This window comes from Alosa sapidissima, chromosome 10 (genome assembly GCF_018492685.1).
Source record: "Alosa sapidissima isolate fAloSap1 chromosome 10, fAloSap1.pri, whole genome shotgun sequence".
NCBI lineage: Eukaryota > Metazoa > Chordata > Actinopteri > Clupeiformes > Clupeidae > Alosa > Alosa sapidissima.
The window spans coordinates 32,053,134-32,075,144 of record NC_055966.1 but is presented as its reverse complement, the minus strand read 5'-3'; the positions used below and the strand labels follow the sequence as shown (position 1 = coordinate 32,075,144).

Genomic DNA, 22,011 nt, shown 5'->3' with positions numbered 1-22,011 from the left:
TTTATTTTTTCTCGCAATATTGAGATTGAGTTTAAATTATTTCCTAATATTTAATTGTTGGTATTGTCAGCATATCATGTATTTTATGTGAATGCCAAAAGTCACAGTTTTTTTAAACACACACATTTTTAGAATACTTCGATGTCCATAATGCCTTGTGTCTGGTTGCGCAGCCGCAGTACACCTGTCATAGTTTTGCTGTGCAGATTCAGTCAGTGTGACCGTGAGGATGTGGACGCATGTTATCCTTCTTTAGTCGTTAAGCTTCTATATCTCTGTCAGAAAATGAGCCTTTTAGGTCTTTTTAACTTTCTCAGACGGTCTTTGCAACGAGCTGAAGCTACGCTGACAGACATTGCAGGCTTTGACAGAAATTTCGGTGAGTCAGATATAACTTTAGCTAGCTAACATTAGTATTAGCAAGCTAGCCTGTATATCAATAACGTTATATAGAGTAGGACTAATGTATTCCTTAACCTCTCCAGGTAAGGAGACGTAATGTTTGGTTATGACTGGGTTTGAATCAGCTACCGCTTTTAGCTGTAATTGCATATGATATATGGCCTATGTTTGAGACAGCAAGCAAATTATCCAGTCAGGTATATACTGATGAGTGAAGATGGCAACGTATGAATATGTTGTTGGTCGTCTGCCACAGTGCCACTGAAACTGCCAAGGCATGGACTCCACAACACTTTCTACCACTGTAGACTAATTTCACTACATGGATTCCAAGGAGAAAGCAAGACCTTGGAAGTCCTTGTAACCTTCTTGTGTGCAGCAAGGCAGTGTGCCTTCTTTTTTTTGAAAGATGACACTGGCATTGTCCAGTGTTAAAATTTAATTGAAGGGTACACTAGCTGGAGGTGGGGATGTGTGAAATGGACATCCACATGAATGTTGGGCACAGGGTTTCCCAGTACAACACAGTCCCTCCTCTGACCTATGTCCCTCCACAGTGCAACTTATTGTCATCTTTTGTCATCTCCAGTTACACTCACCTGTCATCCACGTAAAGTAACAAAGCTGGTCCTTGACAACCTTCTGCAACTGTTGCAACGTCCAATTCTGAAACTTGTGTGATGGCTATTGTTAGCACTCTGTATATTAGAGGGATGACATGAGCTCTCTGTCTCATCTATATATAAGTATATATACTCTTTTGATCCCGTGAGGGAAATTTGGTCTCTGCATGTATCCTAATCCGTGAATTAGTGGAACACACTCAGCACACAGTGAAGTGAAGCACACTCTAATCCCGGCGCAGTGAGCTGCCTGCAACAACACCAGCGCTCAGGGAGGACTACGGGGTTAGATGCCTTGCTCAAGGTCACTTCAGCCGTGCCTACTGGTCGGGGTTCGAACCGGCAACCCTCCGGTTACAAGTCCGTAGCGCTAACCAGTAGGCCACGGCTGCTCCTCATCTGCAGCTAGCTATGCATCCTTGTGTGCAGCATGGTGTGATGCAATGTGTGTTGTGAGCTGTGCGCAGTAGCCCATCTGTCTGTTCGGACCAGACATGATGGACTTCACTGTGACCTTCGGATACCAAACACCCCAGTGTCTGTTTGGACACCCTGTCGCTGCATCAAGCTTTGCCGCTCCGTCATCCACTATTGTTTGCTGCTCTGGAGCACCCTACAACATCTGCTATTTTGGCGATGTTCTGATTCATTTGGCAATAGAGATCTGGGCCTCACTGAAGCAGCAGTAAGGGGTTTTGTAATGAAGACGAACAATCAAACTACTGAAAAGACATGAAACAACTTACAAACCCCTAGCCTGACGAGCCAGACCCACATTAAAATGTAGGGTCTGGGCACTCACCGTTCGCAGTGCTCAGTCCGAGGGGCGGGATAATTGGTTGTCTTTCAAATTCCCTCTGCACGCAATAGGACAGCGCTGAGTCCCATGCGTTTTCCCACCAGCGGAGCTAGTTGGCTAGTTCAAACTTTTGCCAACTTTAAACAAGCTTAACTCGTGTGTCACACTGTTGGCCAACAGCAACATCCATCTTCTTTGTTTTCAAGTAGCAGGGAATTCAAGCCAAACCGTTGCAACTCTGCCATCAATCATATGTTAAGCCCGCCTAACGACTCTATACACGATTTGATTGGCCTGATAGAAGTTAAACTTTTCGAGCTGACAAGTCTGTCATAAGTCTGTATCTGGAGCATAGCTATTCAATTATTCCTGTACAGACATCTATAAAATTGGACACCCAAAATGTACTGAATACACAAGAATACTCCAACTAATCTGTGATTTTGATTTTAAAGCTCCAGCTTTGGCTGTTCATGGTCCATGTGTTCTACCCCAATCTGTGCAAGATGGGAATCCGGCACCCAGCTTCCTGGACAGCATATTCTGGATGGCTGCTCCAAAAAAGAGGCGTACAATTGAGATCAACCGCACAAGAAGAAGAGCACCAGAGAAGTTAATTAAAGTGAAGGTATGACACTTCCATTTGAGACCTTGCCAATGAGCAAGCTCCAGGGTTTCTTTTTCCATGTTTATAAATGTGCCTGCAAGTGGCAGCTATATGGCACACCTCTTGTTAATGGCTAAGAGTAATTACACAGTGTGATGTAATGGCCTCTGACAGTGACAACAATGTCAGAGCTGGGGGTGAAGTTTTAGCATCAGCCATTTCAGAGTTTTTGAAGGTTACCGGTATAACCTTCTGTAATTAATTGTGAAAGAACATGGCAAACCCTGGGTGAAAGGGTTTTCATGCGTTTTGGAATTGCCAGTGCACAGCATGCTTCCTTGTTAAAATAAGACAATTGTTGTTGTAGATTATCACCTATAGTGTGAAACGTATGGCTCGAGTTTGCCTGCTAGTTTGCATCGTTTCATTTGAGATACAATTTGATCTAAATATATTGTTTGTGTCTTGTTCCCAAGTGAGGGTCACTGTGCATTTGTTTATCTCCCCCACAGACAAACATTGAGCCGTGTCTAGAGTGCGGCCACCCAAAGCAAAAGCACACACTGTGTGGGTACTGCTACGCCAAGGTGCGTAGGGAGACGGGAGAGATTCGCAAACAGATATTTGCCATGGAGGGTAAGCCCCTGAACACTCCAGCCATGGAGACAGTGATCCTGTACGACGGTGAGACTCCAGGGGAAGGTGACAAGGACAAGAGGGTAGTGGAGCGACCCAGAAAACGACCCTCCTGGTTTATCCTAAGCTAAGCTTGGGTTAGTTGTGCCGTGCTGCCTGCTTTGTTATTTGTCAGACTGCGTAAGAAAACAGTGGATCATTGTGAGATCATTTGCAATAAATTGCCTGTGTGTAAAGACAACACCTCCTGTAGTCTTTTATTCATATCTTTATTTATCACTGATTATACGGCACAACATCTGCAACGCAACAGCACAAAATCTAAGCATTGTTTCCCCACCCCACAAGGCTCTGACTAGACAGAGGCAAAGCCCTCTGATCACTACATTTAAGTCATTAGATAGACACAGCGGCACACATGTTTAAAACATTCACATAATTTCACATGATCTCATTAGATTAAACATAATAAAGCACCCTAATGCACGCTCTAAACATTTCAATATTGACCTACAATGTTATCCCAAACAGTGAGCAATATGCTTGATGATCCTTGGGTGAGAGAGGTCCTTGTAGCTCTTCAAGTTAAATATCAGCGATTTGTCTCTGAAGACGAGTTGCAGCAGTCGGTCATGGTCTATGTCTGACCCTGCTGATATTGCCATACTCACAGCATTCGTCTTGCGCATGGCTGCCAATCCTTCGGCGAAGCTTTTGTCACTAGTGACCCCATCTGTGATGAAGACAAAGGACAGTTCTGCGTCTGGACGGACCCCTCGATACCGGCCACCACTATTCACGAGATTGTTGGCCGCAAAGAGGATAGCACTGCCCAGAGTGGAGGAGGACTCGCGGTACACAGCCCGGGACGCGAGGTTAGTGAAGGACCTGCGCTTGGCTGTAAAATCCAGGAGCAAGTCTGGATCTTGCTCCCCGCCAAACTGCATCACGGCAAAACGCGCCCCTTTATAGTCCCCTTCCCTGGTCGAGAGGGGGATCTCATGTGAGAGTTTCTCGATGAAATGCATCACACGGACAAAGTTGTCAGGGCCCATCCTCTCAGAGCCATCCACGAAGAACAGCAGGTCAACTGGCCGCTGAGTTAGAGGAGCCACACTCAAATCTGTCACAGGTAGAGGAGTCAAGACATGTCATGAACTATAACTGCAGTCTAGTTTAACTTCTAATTCTAAACAACTTGAACTCTTCCTGTTCTCCTAAACTCTCACTATCCTTCTTGAGTTTGAATGTTGGAGTTCCAATTTGTATTTAAAATTTGAACACATTTTTTAGAATTTAAGCTTTATTGAAATCTCAGAATGTGCTCAAAATTTTCGTTAGCCATTACATGAAAAGGTTCTCTCCTAAAGGCTCACTAACGTTAGACCATTCTCCTGTTTCTACATGTACCTACACGTATCTTGATTAATTAGATATTTGCATGTTCACTGTTTAAAAATAACTACAGTAAACTTAATATTCTTGAGATAGTGCTTTCAATCACACTTCTTTAATCTGCTATTGCCACTAGGCTTGGAATCATGTAATGGATCCCAGAGAAGAAATGCAAATAGGCCTTGTGTGCACATAGACTGGGGAAGGTGCCATCACAGCTCCTTTTGTAAATACATGACAGCAAAAAGGATTGCTTTTACCTGAGGCACAGTTCAGGTCTGGGCAGATGTTTTCCGGGTCTGAAAACAGAGCGAACACAAGGCATTGTTAATGATCCGTCAGCCAGTGGCAATTGTGCGAGAGGATAAGTCTAGGCGTGCGTGTCGACAGGTTCCGCACAGACTTGCCTGGGCAGAGGATCCGCTCAATTTCCTCCAGGAACTCCTCGGCGGTGAGTTCGGCATACACGCTCAGCGTCTTCACCCTGTCCTTGATGTTGCAGGCGATGCGCCCCAGCGCCAGCCTCTCGGCGCTCGTGTTGAACATGTCCCCAATGGCGATGGCATACACCTCCACGCCACTGCACAGACCCTCCAGTTTGTCCAGGTCTTTGGGGTCATAGCGGCCGTCGGTGATGACAATGGCGACCACCTTCGTGCCCTGTCTTCTCCCAGGCACGATCAGGGTCTCGTAGGTGTATTTAAGGGCCGAAGGGGTCCAGGTGCCTCCAGCAATCCACTCCATTGCCTTGACCTTGGCCTTGAAGGAGGACACGGAGGTGATCCCGCGGTCGTCCATGCGGATCGCCTGCACTTCCCCCTGGTGGCTGTACTGCACCACTCCCAGACGTGAGCCTGAGAACCAAACACAAAGGTGCAGAAAGATGTAAAGAAGCATGATGGTGAGGTGATACCAGTCATGCTTATTATTCCATCTTAAAAGAAAATTGACAGAAGAGAAAGAAGAAGAGTAACGCTACTTTGTGAAAGATGTGCTTTAAAGGGTCAGTCAGCGATCGTACACAATTTCAAGACCATAACATTTTTTGTCACATTCAGCAATCATCTCCTTACGTTTCGCTAGCTGCCCATTCCATGCGTACACTGAAAAAAACAGTCTCTAGGCAGCCCAGGCTCTGAAAACTGTAAACAAAGTGGGGCCTGTCCCCCAAACAAAAACAACTTTCTGTGTGGACTTTCTCTGGGAAGAGTGAAGGGAGGGGTAAGCTACCTCTCTGGTGAGTCCCATTTGGTCCTTAGTTAAAATTTACATTGTTTTGGACAAAAGTGTCTGCTAATAAATTTGAATATAAACACAGACATAAACAAATGTGACTTCCTGTGCAATCTCTGACTGTCCCTTTAAGTACAGTATATCTTACCTAGAAAGGTATGGTACATTACACTGAAACCTCTGTAATGGTTTGAGTATATTTCTCTAAGCCAGTTTTAATTAGAGTGTCAAAGATCATATGTCTGGGCTTCCGCGTAATGTAGACAGATTACCTGAGAGATCAGTGATGTTCTTGGCCATCTTTCCTAGTCTGTTTGCAACACTGATAACAAAGTTTTTGGCGAGACTGAAGTTGGTTTTTCCAATGCTTTCTGAGCTGTCAATCACAAACACCAAGTCCAAGGGAGGGCACGTCTTCTCACAGTCTGACAAAAAAAGCAATATATGTCAGTGTGTTGCATGTTTGGTTGTTGACGTTTGAAGTACAAAACAGAGTGTTAAGACAGAATATTACCACAGCAACCACATGTCTCTCTCACAACACTCATGATGTCACATTCCTGTAGGAGAAAAAGAGAATGGAGTCTGACTCTGTGATATGGCCATTTTTTTTAAACAGTGAATCTATACGAATAAACACAAATCTCATTTTTTCTTACAGACATGCCAGCAAGACCTCTTGGACCAGGTGAACCCTGAAAAAAGTGAATTCAGGTTATTTTTTCACATTTTGTACCCATATGCTCTAGCTTCACTCCACATACACACAAACATGTGAGTACATCAGAGTTAAGTTAAAAGACTCTTGAAAGAGGTGTTTGTCTTTACCCAAGTGGAGCTGCCATGTGGAAAGGAATGTTCATTACTCACCTGCGGCCCAGGCGGTCCCCTTGGTCCTCTGTCTCCAGGTGCACCCTCAGGGCCTGGTTCCCCCTAGGGCCAAAACAGTCAGGAAGTAGATCATGGAAAGTACGTAAACACAGTATAGGCTTCTATTTTAGCTATATTTCAGCTGACATGTTAAAGTTAAAGTTGACTGATGCTTTTATCCTATGCTTATGCTTTTAAAGCTATCCATAGCAACACGGACAACAGTATGAATCAAGTGAGTGATGCTACCACTGCTCCACCACATCCTGTAAGTGTAATGGTAAGTGTAAGTTGTAATGGTATTGGACATGTAGACATGTACATGAAAACACTTCAAATCATAAGCATAATTTCACCCACTTAGATAGGACAGACAAAATGTTTGATGAAATCACCAGTTCAAAACTGAAGCTCCATCTTAGCTCTTGGATTGTTTTCATTGTTAATTCCTACAAATATCCCCTGCCTTCCTCATTTCATTTGTCAGCCACACTTACTGATTCCCCATTGGGTCCCTTTGATCCCTGGGTTCCTTTCTCTCCAAGGAATCCTCTTTGGCCCTGAAAAAGAGAATTATTTCAGGAATGTTTCATAACATGCTTATATTACCATTAATGTGTGTAATAGGTATACTTATATCCATAATATAATCTAACATAATATGCAATATAGAGTAAATATTACATTTATAATAGTTAAATCTTAACCAATATAACAGAGAACTATACTAGAGGGAGAGCAGATAGCTAACAAACGTTCAGAAAAAGTCCTGTTAAAAAATAGCATAATTAGCATAATTCACATACTTTTTGGTTTTGCCATCAGATATCATAGGAATTGCCAAAAAATAAGGCATTAATATACTCTTTATGTATCAGATATGTTGTAGGACAGGACAGGAATTACCCCAATGACCCTCAAGTAGCAAATGAAAATAAGATAAAATTAAAATATAAATTGAAATAATAGCTAAAATTCAGTATGACGTTTAGAAGCAAAATAGATTCCTGATAATAAATTGATAGAATAGTAGGTGACTGCTCTTTTTTCTGTAGAAAGTACTTTGTCATTAACTATTATGAACAGTTGTCAGTCTTTACAGAGGATTTACACTGTATTTTTTTTTACTGTAAAGGCGACTGTGCTTGCCTAGTTAAAACATCTCACTGGTGCTCTTTCCTATCATTCAAATCCCAACCATGCAAAAAAATGGATTGCTGAAGAGTGCTATGGAGATTGCATTATTTGCAAATAAAAATAAAATTTAGACAAGATATCCTTTATGCTGCAACAAAAAGATACATTCTCTAGTGCATCATTACTGCATATGATGCTGAAAGGGAAGTGGACCTAGGACAAATCCTCAGCTATGAACTGATTAATGTCCCTGTACTGTAGCTATTGCAGATAGCGATGGTTATTTGTGAAGTGGAAATAAGTCATCCTCACTCAAGTGCTGTCTAGCAATACGGAATGTCCAGTAGTGATCACAAAAACTGCTCATTCAACACTGGTAATAGATGCTCAAGATCTAGTTATGTCTTTAGGGCACCCATCTGACTGCAGCACATTAAAGAAGTATGCAGGGAAGTTTGTAAGAAACTTTTGTATTGTTATTTGGTATTTGTTATGTGGTAGCAAATAATGTTGACTATCAAAGAAATAGACCTAATGTAGGAATGCACACAGATATTGCAACAGATACGCTCAGGCCAATCCAAACTTTTCTCATCTGTTGTTCCTCGTTGGTGGAACACACTGCCAGTTCCTACAAGGGCAGGGTCATCCCTCTCCATTTTCAAAAAACTCCTGAAGACCCAGCTCTTTAGAGAACATATCCTCTCATAGCACCACTTACAACAAGTCTTGCTGATCCTAGCACTTACCATCTGTCTTGAACTGACACTCAACAGTTTAAAAACAGTACTCACTGATGCACTTATTTTTGCTGTACTCTACCGTTTTTAAATTGTCCTAAAATTGTTGAGAGAATTGCTTTAAAACTTAACTGTTACCATGTTGTTAGTCGCTTTAGTTAAAAATGTGTCTGCCAAATGTAATGTAATGTAATGTAATAATGGTGTAGGCGTATCTGATTAAGACCCAAAGAGCGGTTGAAACGTACTTGTTAAATTACACTGGGAGCAAAGAAGACTATCTTCACTTTTTTCCCTTTGCAACTGTCAAAAAAATCCCATAAACACGGGAAGGCCTAGGGTAGCCTACATCAGATGGCCTAAAGATTAGGCTCTTCTGCATAGCATTAAGTGATTTGCATGCAGTAATTTGAACACTGACCTTGATCTAGCCTACTTTGGCTATTTAAAGGTAATGTATTGCCAAAACATCACACAATATAAATGAGCTATAACAAACAATAAAGGACTTAATCACACACAAACTATTATTTTACTGACTACAAAAATAATAATTATGTAGGAAGTTTAGAAGTTTGAAACCCAGAATTGACCAAAAGTGCACCAAATTCAACACAAATGACTCAATACACTTGGAGGAGGCCTGCGTCCTTTCTTTTCCAGATATTTTAGGATTTGGATATCGCTTCAGTATCGAGTATCAAGATATTTATGGTATTGTATCAAAGTCATAATTTTGGTATCGTGACAACACTATGCCAGAGCCACTCTGTTTTCTAGATGTCGAGGATCATGGCTCTACCACCAACAAGTGATGCTGCTCAATGGCATATTAGAAGAGCACATTATCAAGCTCTAGTATAGAGGCAAGCACACATACCAAATCCAGTGTTACTAGAAGTAAAATGTTTTTTACTTGACGGTTGTTGCTGACGGTAGATGCAGTTCTGCATTAGGCTTTTTCCTGTTATCTAAGTTCATATGTACTGTAGGATATATTCTGAGTTGAAGGTTATCTGTGCAATTTGTTATTGTGATGAAATGCATTAAACACCACGAGTGACTCACTATGTTAGCAATAAAAATATGTGTTTTGATTAGAATTTCCGAGTTTATTACATGTTAACTGTAATCATGTTCCCATTAAATACCTTAATAAACTATAGTATGGCTTATTTAATGCTCAAACATTTAATTTAGAGAACACTTTTATTTGGTTTTAGTGATTACTTTTGAAATCAACCCAATTTAGGGAACAATAAACAAAAATAATCACTATTTTATGTTAAAATGCTGATTATGCAGCTTAGAACTCAGAATTGAGCTTGGTAAACAAAATATTCAGAATCAGCACCCTCAAATTAGGTAAGAAGGGTGGTTTACCAACTTTTTCTCAAATTTGCCGTCAGAAGTTCTCTTCTGTGAAGCTGCTCTCCCTCTACACCTTATACCTGCACTTCGTACTTTGTTCAGGGTTAATTTTATAATGTTGGAACACGGATGGATTACCTGAAGTCCTGGCAAACCAGGCTCTCCTCTGTCTCCCTGCAGGCAAGAGGAGAAGAAAGCTTGTACTTTTCCATGGCACAGATATGCGTACATTTTAATAATAACTTCCAGTGAATTACCTGTATGCCTCTAGGGCCTGGGAATTTATGCCCATCCTTCCCGCGGTCTCCCTGTAAAATGTTCAAAATTATCAAAATCTTTCACACATTTAATCACATTTTTACAGACATGAATTGTAACCCCAAATCAGAAAAGTTGGGACGTTTTATTCTGTGAATAAAAACAGAATGTAATAATCGGCAAATCTCTTAAACTCATATTTAGTTGCAAAAAGGACAACATATCAAATGTTGAAAATGACAAATTTGACTATTTCATGGTAAATATTATGTTATTTTTGAATTTGATACCAGCAACGCTACAGCATGGGCATCAAAGCACAATCAATTCTGAAAAATGTACACAGGTTTTGAGCAGCATACTGTATACTGCCATCCAGGTAATGTCTTTTCCAGGGAAGACGTTGAATATTTCAGGAAAACAATGGCAAAATGAATTCTGCATATATTTACCATAATTTCCCAACTATTAGCTGCGGCTTATTATGATTTTGCAAAAATTCTTCAGCTATGAGGTTAAAGGTGCCATGTGTAAGAATTGAGGTAAAAATATCCAAAAAGTGAGCTACACGCATCAAAAGAATGAGAAGAAATAAGGGCGATGATGTAATTAAAAGAATGACAAGGTATAGTGCTGCAGAGATATCAACCTGAATTAGCATGCTAAATTACTAGCCACAGCCCGACAGGTGTATACTCTTTGGTTCAAGTACGCCCACAAGCCGTGCGAGTTATTCGTATATTGCAGTTTGGCTGGCGGTTATGTTGCCCACATACCGCCTCCCATGGCAGAAACTGGTATTATGACACCTGTCGGGCTGTGGCTAGTAATTTAGCATGCTAATACCTCAATTCTTACACATGGCACCTTTAAAGGCCCAATATGCAGGATTTTTAGCTTAATGTGCACGTTTTTTAGCTTAATTTACCTTAATTTAACAGCTTCAGAGTCATTGGAATGGTTATATGACTTTTTTCGGGTTGAATGGTGGCCGTCTCACTTCCACCTAGCGCCTGTGAGCGGAAAAACCATCCTTGCAACTGTGGGCCGGCGGGCCGACGGCCTCAGTGTCAGGAAGTATAACGAGTGTAACGAATTCCTTTACTGCATTCAAATACATATACACGCCAGGCACCGGCTAGAAAAAGGTAGCAATGGAGTTTCTCAGACATTCGTCATGACAGAGCCAGCGAAAAAGAAGCAAAAACCGAGAAAACAGTAAGGAAATATATATCCTATATCGGGGAGTAATGGGACAACATTTCATTCTCAAAACTGTAGCAACTGATATCCTCAGTTCCTAATAATTTACAGAATTTTATTAAATTAACATTCCCTGTCCCAACTTTTTTTGAAACATATTGCTGTCATCAAATTCAAAATTAACATATATTTTCCATGAAGTCCAAATGTTCATTTTCAACATTTGATTTGTTGTCTATGTATTTTTTGCTGCCAAATATGGGTTTACGAGACTTGTATATTATCACATTCTTTTTATATTTGCATTTTGCTCAACGTCCCAACTTTTTCTGATTTGGGTTTGTAAGTGTTTGAGGTTTGCAATTTCATCTTTCACCATTGTGTCAAAAAACAGCTCCAGCCTTCAGTTTTCAGTGTTGACAAATGATTGAGCAGGTTTCAGCATGCAACCTGTGACAACCAGTAGGGGCCTCTCATTCATACCCTAGGACCAGGCTCTCCATTGTCTCCTCTTATGCCAAAGTCCCCTGCCTCCCCTGGGGGACCCTGCAAAACAAGGCAAAGGTCAATCTTAGGGCCCAGTTTCCTGAAAGCATCGTTAGCCGTTAGTAGTTTGTTAACTGTTGTTGCTGTCATGAAAACATTTGCAGATTTATAAGCAGTCGCACTAGACATCTAAGAGCATCTTAACAGGAACTTCTCACTGAGGTTTCCAGATGCACATACAGGGTAATTACAACTAAGACTGTATGTGTGAAACTTACACTCCCAATCTTGATATCTAATTGTAACAAATCAGCTTTAAGATGAAAAAAAGCTGAGAAAGCCTGTTTAAAATCGACCTAATTGCAATGTTCAATCAGGTGGGCAGCCGTGGCCTAGTGGTTAGCGCTTCGGACTTGTAACTGGAGGGTTGCCGGTTCGAACACCGACCAGTAGGCACGGCTGAAGTGCCCTTGAGCAAGGCACCTAACCCCTCACTGCTCCCCGAGCGCCGCTGTTGTTGCAGGCAGCTCACTGCGCCGGGATTAGTGTGTGCTTCACCTCACTGTGTGTTCACTGTGTGCTGAGTGTGTTTCACTAATTAACGGATTGGGATAAATGCAGAGACCAAATTTCCCTCACGGGATCAAAAGAGTATATATATTTATACTTATACTTATACTTATAATTATGTTCTGAAACAACACATTGCCAGAATAGTTTCTGATTCCATTTGTCTAAGTGTATCTTTTAGTAAATAAAAAAAAGTGAGAGCAACGCAATGCTTACACAACTTTGCTACACTGTGGTGTGTCTATCATAAGCCTTATTTTCTCACTATCTTACTCGACTTCTTGTTCGTGCAGGCATGCAGACATAATGAGTAGCTTAAGCCTATAATATATTTGCAGGTTATGCAAAAAAATGGACCCGGAACTCTACCAACACCACGAAAGCTCTTGTGTGATCAACTTTGACGGACGGCACATCGTCAAGCTCACCTGTGGACCGGCTCTTCCTCCCTGACCTGTTTCGCCCCTGATTCCTGGAAAACCAGGTGATCCCTGTTGGGGAAAAGTAAGCACAAATTACACCGGGTCACTCACACACTGTGGCTCCTCTGTTCATGTCCATTTGGGGAAGTGCACTCACAGCGACCCCTGGCTGGCCTCTCTCTCCACTGGGCCCTCTTTCACCCTCAGGGCCGTCTTCACCCTACAGAGCCCAGCAGCATCAACAGGAATATCATTTCATTATCATCAGTATCATCCATCATTGCTACACATTATCCTTCATTAACAGTTGTAGTTTCACATTATCCTTCATTAGCACAGTTGTTGTCACACACTATCCTTAATGAACAGTTGTTGTCACACATCATCCTTCATTAACAGTTGTTATTACACATTATCCTTCATTAGCACCATTGTTGTTACACATTATCCTTCATTAACACAGTTGTTGTCGTCACTCATTATCCTTCATTAACACAGTTGTTGTTACACATTATCCTTCATTAACACAGTTGTAGTTACACATTATCAACAGCACCTCACCTTGTCTCCCACTGGGCCTGCTTTGCCACGTGGGCCTGCTTTGCCAGCATCTCCTCTGGGACCCTAGAGATAGTGTGATGGGTTGAGCAACTGCAAAGCACCTGCTTATTTGTCATACAGTGCAGTTGATTTTTCCACCTGCATCTTATTTTACTCACAGAGTCACCAGTCTGTCCTGTTGTCCCAGTTGGACCCTAGAGAACAGAGGTTTGGAAAAGGCTTTATGGGTATAGAGGAGTTTTGCTTTTATTTACCAACCCAGATAGCCAGAGGCTGGTGGACCACTGGGGGCAGATCTGGCAGTCCACTGGCAATTTCCCTCATCGTTGGTGGACCATTGGGGGTACACAGACAGTCCTCGGCGGGTTGCTAACGAACACCCTATGATTTTGCCCATAGTGGAAATTATTTATACTTGGTTTTAACAACTAGTGGTCTAATACCTGTGAATCTGCTTTTATTATCTGTGGAATATTTCCAGAACCTTCTGTTATTACAAGTACAAGCTAATAGTACCAGTTATGACAAGTTAATATCATCCTTGAGGGCATACTGTATGCTCGGAAGTGTCTACACCCATTTTATCCTACATTTAATACATTTTATCTGCTGTTTTCAACAAGTGCCTCTCTTACACATTTGTGTAAGTACACCAATATATTTTATATCCCCATGCATCTAAGTGAACCAAGGAAACACATATACATTACCTTGGCTCCCTTTTGTCCTGGTAAGCCAGGGTTGCCGACATACCCAACAACACCCTATAAAAATAAGTCAGTTAAAATCAAATGAAACTGTTGTGAATCTGTTGAATACTGCCTAACTCAGTTATCCTAAAACCCTCAATTCAAACAGTAGTTAACACCGTCAACTGAAATCCACCTGTAATCTATTCAGTGGTTCTTAAACTGAGGGCGCGACCCAGGCGGTTGCCAAAAATATGAGAGGAAAATTACATGAAAATGATTACAAAATTATATTCTGTCTGAATTAAATACAGTATATTTAGTGACCCTATGTGTAGGCCTACAATTCACAATGTATCCACAATGTTCCTCCTCCTGAAATAAATGGACTGGATAATGTTTACACAAATTCAAATCTCTATACACCTCTGGCAATTAGTGTTTGAATGCAAAGATTTACAAGCTTACCAGTAACAGGTAGCCTTCTTTGGATGAGTGCTAGTTATCAAAATGCACCTGGCGTCGACATAACAACCAACCAATGTGAACCGTGGTAAAGTTAGTTTTATATTGGATGTTGGATATTCGACACATTCAAATAATCCATTTAGCACTGGCTATGAGGGATGATGTCCACCACAAATCCAATAAATCTATTTAACCGCATGACCTTTTGACCTATTAGTGTCAAATTACGTCTGATGAACACAGCTGAATACCCTCCACATGAGACAAAGCTTCTTTTTTCAAATTTAATTTTTTTATTTATTCATATGCAACTGCAATTACTATGTGCTGTGAGATCTTAACAGTGAGATCTAAACAAGACTGTTTTGTGATCTGATCGTTATGAGAATTTGAGTACCTTCTCCCCGGCGTTTCCTCGGCCACCTTGAGGGCCGGGTCTGCCACTCGTCCCAGGAACACCCTGTGAGTGGCACACGTTAAATTAGCTTCCCAAGGAGGAAATTCTTTTCCATAGAACTGTACATCCACTATATGTTTTACATCCCACAATGACAGAACACAGCAAACAGTGTGCATCGGTACATGCGTAATGACTTTATAATCTATATATAATTGGGTTCTGACCTATTATTTTGCCATCAGAATAGGTTATGCGTATAGGTATACATTTTGTGACATGAAGCATCTTGAAGGAACAGGTGAAACAGGGTTGGATGGGTTGGATAATACTTTCAGACAACAGGAGAAAATGGGGAGTCTGTGATGCTTTATGGATGACTGATAGTCTCTAAAGGCTCCTTTTTTGAATGATTTAAATTATTTGTTTTACAAATATCAAAATACTATATATATGTCTATTACAGTAGTTAATTACAGTAATTAACTTAATACTATATATATGTCTATTACTATATATATGTCTATTACAGTAGTTAATTACAGTAATTAACTTAATTTAAGAACATGGCGATATCTTCCATCACTTCTCCTATTGTTTCACATCTGCACAAAAAATATATAAATACTATACCTTTTCTCCTGGATCTCCAGAATCTCCTTTAATCCCAAAATCGCCAGCAGGACCATGGTCACCCTATATATGGGAGATTATTACAGAAGATATTTGACACACAATTAAAGGCTCAGTCCTCAATCCTGGTAAAAGGTTGTTGATAATTAAGCCCAAGAACCAAATTCACCCAGCAGATTTGATAAACTATGAAATAAGTGTAAAGTATCGTAATTAAGCAAATCACCTTTGAATTACATTCCCACTTACCGGCACACCAGGGTCCCCCTTACAGCCAGGTGCCCCAATGGTTCCTCGTTTTCCCTGTGGGAAAAAAAAAGTTGACAAAGACTTTGGGTGCTTGCAAAGCCTACGGCAGATGGTGTGAAGGGTCCTCATTAAAAAAAAGAAAGAATAAAGAAAAAGAAAGAGATTTGTACCTTCTCTCCATCTATGCCACTATAGCCTGGACCTCCTGATCGTCCCTGACATATTCAGTTCATAAAAAAAAAGAGAGATTGAATTCAACCAAGGCGTTCAGCTGTTAAATGTCAAAATGTCAAATGGTGATTAAAGGTGCTGTGAGCAATATATTTTTCACATGCTTGAACTAAAATGTTTTGACATTCAATCACGATTGCCGAGACAAATACTCTGAGAAAAAGATTTGCTGACAGACTTATAAAAATAATAAACAGAAAACAGATCAGTTCAGTCAGTTTACCTTAGGACCAAGTGCTCCAATATCACCCTATGAAACAGATAAAGGGATTTTATAGAAAAAGCAGAATTTCAAAACTTTCTCATTGAAGGTGCAGTAGAAAAAAACAGACACATACCTTGTCTCCTTTGAAACCTTTAAAACCCTAAAAAAAATAGAACTCAGTATAATTGCAGGCATATCAACTAATAATGTTATATATAACTGATATATAACTGATAACTGTCCATATGACCAATACCTTTGGACCATGCAAACCAATGGGACCTTCAATACCAGGATCACCCTACAAAGTAAACCAAAAACAACGGGACATAAATACCACGGCATCTGTCAACACCTAACAAATATTCAACTGTGGTCAACCTTTTACACTAAAGTCTTAATATGTCTGGCAGACACAAGGCACTTGGTTTGGGCACCAGATAGCTGAAAAATATGGGACTAGTCTCACGATTACTTCATCAAGGAATTACAATTCCTACCGATGGCCCTGAAGCTCCGGGGTCACCGTTGTCACCAGTGCTTCCCTTTGCACCCTAAACATGAATGAAACAAATCACAAATGAACAACACATACGATACATAAGATGAGAAAAGTGTTTGTGCTAATTAAACAGTTGCAAACAGCGGTCATACTTTAATTCCTCTGTATCCTTTTCGTCCCGTTATCCCCACAGTTTCTTTGCACATCGGTTCTTGGCACTGGGGAGAGTGAAACAAAATAAATATGATGTTATGCAATAGAATGGAAAATCCAAATAATGAATTATGCAAAAAAAGTGAAAAGTGAATGTAACCTAAATATAGGGCATGACACCCCCCCCCCCCCCCTTAAATAACCCATTAAATGATGACTTTTATGGAAACTAATTGTAAAATGTAGACATATCTTTCATAAGTATATTTCACAGCCTTTTAGGCCTACAGATTATATTTAACTCATTTATAGAATAGTTAAGTCTATATGCAAGACTGAATCATATACTGTAAAGGCTATTGTGACACACACACACACACACACACACACAGTGTTAACCTGTTGACCATTTACAAACTCTCTGGGGGAAAAAAACGATGATTGTCACAATAATTGTCCAAACTGAATGAGTGCTTCTCACCTTGAAGTCAGCATCTTTCACCTAAAAATAAAAACAAGTGTTGTAAATATTACCAACCAAAAAACGTTTATATCAAGGAATGAATATGTTTAACCGACTTAATGTGGGCTCACTATAATGTCCACGATCCTGTTCACGGTAGCCTGTCGTCTAGCATCAGGGAAGGCCAGGTAATCCTTCCGGTACAGCTCCACAGGTAAGCTGGCGATCTGCTTGAGATCGCCCTCGGAGGTCTCCTCATCGGTTGCCACCACAAACACCCTGATGCCTGCTGCTCTGGCAGCCTCGACGGCTTGCTGGACCCCTCCACAGGGTGAGCCTGTACTGTAGCCGTCCGTTAACACCACAGCGTACTGGATGCGCGGCATCCCACCGGGTGACCTCAGCACCTGCTCCGTCACCGTCTTCAGGGCGCAGTCTATGAAGGTGCCGCGGCCAATGTAGCGCACCTTTTCGACTTCACGTAAGAATTGTGCTGCGTCTGATGTTACCGGGCTAAAGATCTCCACGTGGTCGGAGAAATGAAGGCCTCCATATGTCCACTGAATCCCCTGAGATTGCATCACTGAGGCCTCAAGACGCCCCGAAAACACTTTAAGGAAGGTCTTCAGTTCATCCACCCGGCTACCCCATGGTTGATCTCGCAGCGCCACGCTCTCAGAGGTGTCCAGCGCAAAGTAAACCCCCACTGGGCAGAAGAACTGATCTAGGAGATTTAAAAAAAAAGGGAAAAAAAAGAAAATGTAATGAACACCAACCTATACATGAGGGTGTGGGGAGGGGTATGGTATGCGTACCATAACATTCATTCCTGCAGGCGCTCCTGCTTGCATGCACCCAAATAGCTTCATCATGATGATAAAAAGTCAGCATTTGTGGTTTCATTTGGAGATAGAAAAAGAAAATGGACTCACCACTAGGGCGAATTATTAGATGGTCATACTCTGGGTCCTGGGCTGACGTCTGAAGCATGCTCAACAGAAGGACAACCCAGCTCAAAAACGCCATGATCCAGCCGTTATTCTAAAGCCCTACTCAAAAAATAATATCAGTTACTAATTCAGTTTCATTCATCTATTATCTGTTCACATAAAATCTTGACGTGTAGCTCTGATAAGACTTTATGCAATTTTATTTCCAATTCTCATTAACATTTTTTCCTTCTTTAACTAGGCCTAGCCCAGCGTTTCTCAAACTGTGGGTCGCGGAGACATGCCAGGTGGGGCGCGAACTGACGTGAAAAACAGGATTTTTTTTATTTTATTTTTTTATCTGTAGCCTGGGCCCAGGTAGCACCCGATGCGCAATGGACGCACTGTGTTATTCACAGGGAAGCCTTCGTGTCAAGGCAGCTTAGTTAGTCCCGACCTACATGAGATTTTGAACGTTGTTGTGAAAGTGGTGAATTTCATCAAAACCCGGCCCTTAAAAGCGCGTCTATTCTCCGCACTTTGCGAAGAGATGGAAGCTGACCAAAAGGCTGTAGCCTACTGTTTCACAGCGAGGCAAGGTGGCTTTCCCGAGGTAAAGTGCTGTCGCGCGTGTTTGAGCTCCGAGTCGCCTCACTAATGAACATTTCTTGACGAAGCTGGCCTATCTTAGCGATATATTTGATATATCTTAGCGATACATTTGAGTTAAATGTCCAGTTACAAGGCAAAGACAAGCACCTACCTCACCTAGCAAATAAGATTACTGCATTCACCAAAAAAACTTGAGTATGGGACAGGCGCCTCGATCGCGACAGTATTATGCCTTTGATTATGCTGAAACGTCTGATTGGGAGGCACTCTTGTGATCCCATGTATTAAACAGTAGGCCTACATCACATCCCTGCAAAGTTTATTTCAAAAATATTTCCCAACCATCAGTGCTCAGTATGACTGGATTATAGATTCATTTAATGCAGCATGTTGGTATTTCATTGAATATATTGTACAATGCTGTAAAATGGCCTATGCTTCCTAATATGTTGCTGGAAAACAGAAATATGTGTGTTATGTATTTATTTATTATATCTGCAGCACCAGCTGATTTTAACTCTGTTGAAGAGGATATATTTAGAACTTGTCATTATTTCAATAAATTTGACAATTTTAAGCTTGACCTACCACTTTCTTAGAGCGATGAGGGACAGGTGGGGCTCGAGAATGCCCCCTTGATCAAAGTGGGGAATGAAAGAAAAAGTTTGAGAACCACTGGCCTAGCCTAACAATTCTTTATTTCTTCACTTAACAACTCTGTTTCCAAGATCACATGTTTGATTCTGGACCCCATATGCAATCTCTTGTTTTGGCACAGAGGAGCATTCCATTCTTAGAAATAAATAACGTTCACCTTAAAAGCACAGAAAATGTTGTGCTCAGGCCATCCTGCTTCAATACACAATGACATGTTTCATTTATACTGTATATATCTTCATGATGATAGAGACGTTTTCATGATAAAGAAATGATATTTCAGATTAGCCTATATTATTCCATATGTGCACAAACACGCCTGCATGCTACATGCAGTTGAGCGCTCTCTTAACATTCAGACCCACAGCTAATCTAAACCAGACCAGTTACTCCCATGGATTTCAATGACAAAATCCTAACCACACTCTAAAAAATGATTCAGAGGTTAGTAGATAAAACTTAAAATGAAGAACATTTTCGACATAAAAAAATTAAGTTTGCTACTTGTACATGTATAGGTGAGTTGACAATTTATTTTAAGGAGTTTGTAATACTGAAAAAGAAAGAAAGCTGTCTCAACTTATTCATATATGGATTTTCAACACACAGTCTTGCTTTCACCTAACAATAGAAAGTATTAAGTTCCTGAAACTTGTAAATCTCGTGACCAAACTTATAAAGCTAATAACACGATTGAACGTTCAGGACCTTCCAGACCACGCCTGAGAAGTAACAGAAATTATGGCACAGGATCCTGTAGCCTGCATCGAACATCACAGGTACGTGCAAAATAGTCTAGCCTACTATTTTTGTGTTTGTTTTAAAAGCAACAGCTATCAAACAACGGCACACAGTGCGTCAAAATCTTTGTCACGTGACAGTCAAATGAAATTAACGCTACAGCTTGCCCTTTTGCTAATTTGAATATTTGAAAAGATGGATTTTAGCTATCTACAGACAGTAGCTATCGTGTCTTCCAAGCTAGCTGCTGCTTGCACGGTAATTAAACCATTTGAAAAGATGACTTTGGTAGCTGGCGTCTTCAAAGTTACCTGCAGCCTGCCCTTTGATCATTTGGAGTTAGTAAAGGTAAATTTAGCTGTCTGGTGTCTTCAAATTTCACCGTGGCAGCTGTATTCCGCACTTAACATTTTAGCATTGCTAGTTCTAACACTGCACGTGTTTGAGGATCATATTTGGTCGTCCTAGTTAAGCCTAACATTGTCACTATTTATGAAGGTTTGTGGGCCATTTGACATTCTTAGCTTAACCTGAACATAGGCCTAATAGGTAGGCCAACATTTATTTATTTTTGAAGTTTGAGAAATATTATGTGTCAATCCCTGCAAACCATGTAGATTTTGTTCATTTTGTTGTTTGTCTTGAGGTAAATTTTCTAACATTGTGCCTTTCTTTTATACAGATAAATGACGAATTCAGACGGAGCTCTACATTCATTCATTGCACAACTGGACCAGTTGCCATTGCTTTAAAAATAAACAATGCTTTCAGAAAATTTAAATTGCTGTGTGCTTTTATTCAGACAGAAGTGAAGTAAGTTACTATAACTTAAAAAGATCCATGCAAATTGTTACCTTAATTTTTTTTAAGTCATTTCAACTCAAGTTGTTTTTTGAGTAAATATTGTGAGACTTTTATAGTGAGAAGAACTCAATTAGTTTAGCACAATCAACCTGATTTGTCCTCTAAAAGCTTAATTAAGTTGAACCAACTTAATTATATTAATTTGATCATATAATATAATTCAGTTGTTCTAACTATATAAGTCTCACAATATTTACTCAAAAACGGCTTGAGTTGAAATTACTTAAAAAGATCCATGCAAATTGTTACCTCAATTTTTTTAAGTTGAGTAAGTGTATTATTTTTTAGAGTGCAGAAAAGACCATGAAAGTTGGTCAAAATAGCATTACAAACTTACCTGTAAGAGACAAAAAAGGGGCTTCCAGTAGCAGAAAATCCCTGGCACTGCTCTGTCTGCCTCACCTGAGACCGTCTCCCACACCTGAAGTCTCCCCAGTTCTGTGGAAGAGGTATGCTCCCCATGCCTGTCGAGGCGTGTCCCTCCTTAGGATCCGCCACTCACGGAGCTGAACCGGCTCTGTAAACATTGCAATGGGCCCCTACTTGTCTGTCAAACCTTACCCAACACCAACCAAGAGGGGTCATGTTTACCCCCCTCGCCCCCACCCAACCTCCTCATATTGTCCCATAGCTGGTCACTGAACAGGCTTTGACAGAGATGTGTGTGTCACGGGTGGCTGGATCACACTAATGACAGGCGTGTAGTGTAGGAATGTACTGAGCCAATGATTGTGCCTTACAGGCAAGGAAGTGTGATGGAAATGTAGGTGAGAATGGGACACACAGTGCATTTGTGTTCCTTATTTGTTTAACTATTTTATGGAACTGAGGAAAACCTATTGAAGCTGTATCAACCAGAAAAGCAAAGTGCATTGGTCTCATTTTATTTTGATTAACAACACTTG

The 22,011-nt window shown here is 40.8% G+C and overlaps 2 protein-coding genes and 1 long non-coding RNA gene across 4 annotated transcripts; 2 read left to right on the top strand and 1 right to left on the bottom strand.

Annotated features, from left to right (window-relative positions):
• Nucleotides 1-193: 193 nt before the first annotated feature.
• On the top strand, nucleotides 194-3,310 carry mrpl32 (mitochondrial ribosomal protein L32). The gene is made up of 3 exons (XM_042106269.1): nucleotides 194-379; nucleotides 2,280-2,452; nucleotides 2,944-3,310. Exons 1-3 carry the CDS (start codon nucleotides 286-288, stop codon nucleotides 3,196-3,198), a joined length of 522 nt encoding a protein of 173 aa, XP_041962203.1. The 5' UTR covers nucleotides 194-285; the 3' UTR covers nucleotides 3,199-3,310.
• A 7-nt stretch (nucleotides 3,311-3,317) lies between these two features.
• On the bottom strand, nucleotides 3,318-21,597 carry LOC121720171 (collagen alpha-2(VI) chain-like). Its single transcript, XM_042106090.1, has 29 exons — nucleotides 21,444-21,597; nucleotides 18,236-18,352; nucleotides 17,435-18,027; nucleotides 17,322-17,342; nucleotides 16,840-16,905; nucleotides 16,686-16,739; nucleotides 16,442-16,486; nucleotides 16,319-16,345; nucleotides 16,204-16,230; nucleotides 15,920-15,964; nucleotides 15,750-15,803; nucleotides 15,501-15,563; nucleotides 14,868-14,930; nucleotides 14,024-14,077; nucleotides 13,472-13,507; nucleotides 13,314-13,376; nucleotides 12,910-12,972; nucleotides 12,759-12,821; nucleotides 11,758-11,820; nucleotides 10,071-10,121; nucleotides 9,952-9,987; nucleotides 7,063-7,125; nucleotides 6,566-6,628; nucleotides 6,355-6,390; nucleotides 6,210-6,255; nucleotides 5,968-6,120; nucleotides 4,870-5,316; nucleotides 4,723-4,761; nucleotides 3,318-4,190 (listed from the first exon to the last, which is right to left on the bottom strand). The coding sequence occupies exons 2-29, from the start codon at nucleotides 18,327-18,329 to the stop codon at nucleotides 3,586-3,588; spliced, it is 3,033 nt and encodes a 1,010-aa protein (XP_041962024.1). The 5' UTR covers nucleotides 18,330-18,352; nucleotides 21,444-21,597; the 3' UTR covers nucleotides 3,318-3,585.
• LOC121720301 lies at nucleotides 19,960-21,023 on the top strand. Of its 2 annotated transcripts, XR_006034489.1 has the most exons (3): nucleotides 19,960-20,019; nucleotides 20,207-20,280; nucleotides 20,925-21,023. It is a non-coding gene; the product is annotated as an uncharacterized LOC121720301 (long non-coding RNA). The 2 variants fall into 2 exon arrangements; XR_006034488.1 differs by lacking the exon at nucleotides 19,960-20,019 and having other exon boundaries at nucleotides 20,027-20,280.
• Nucleotides 21,598-22,011: the final 414 nt, after the last annotated feature.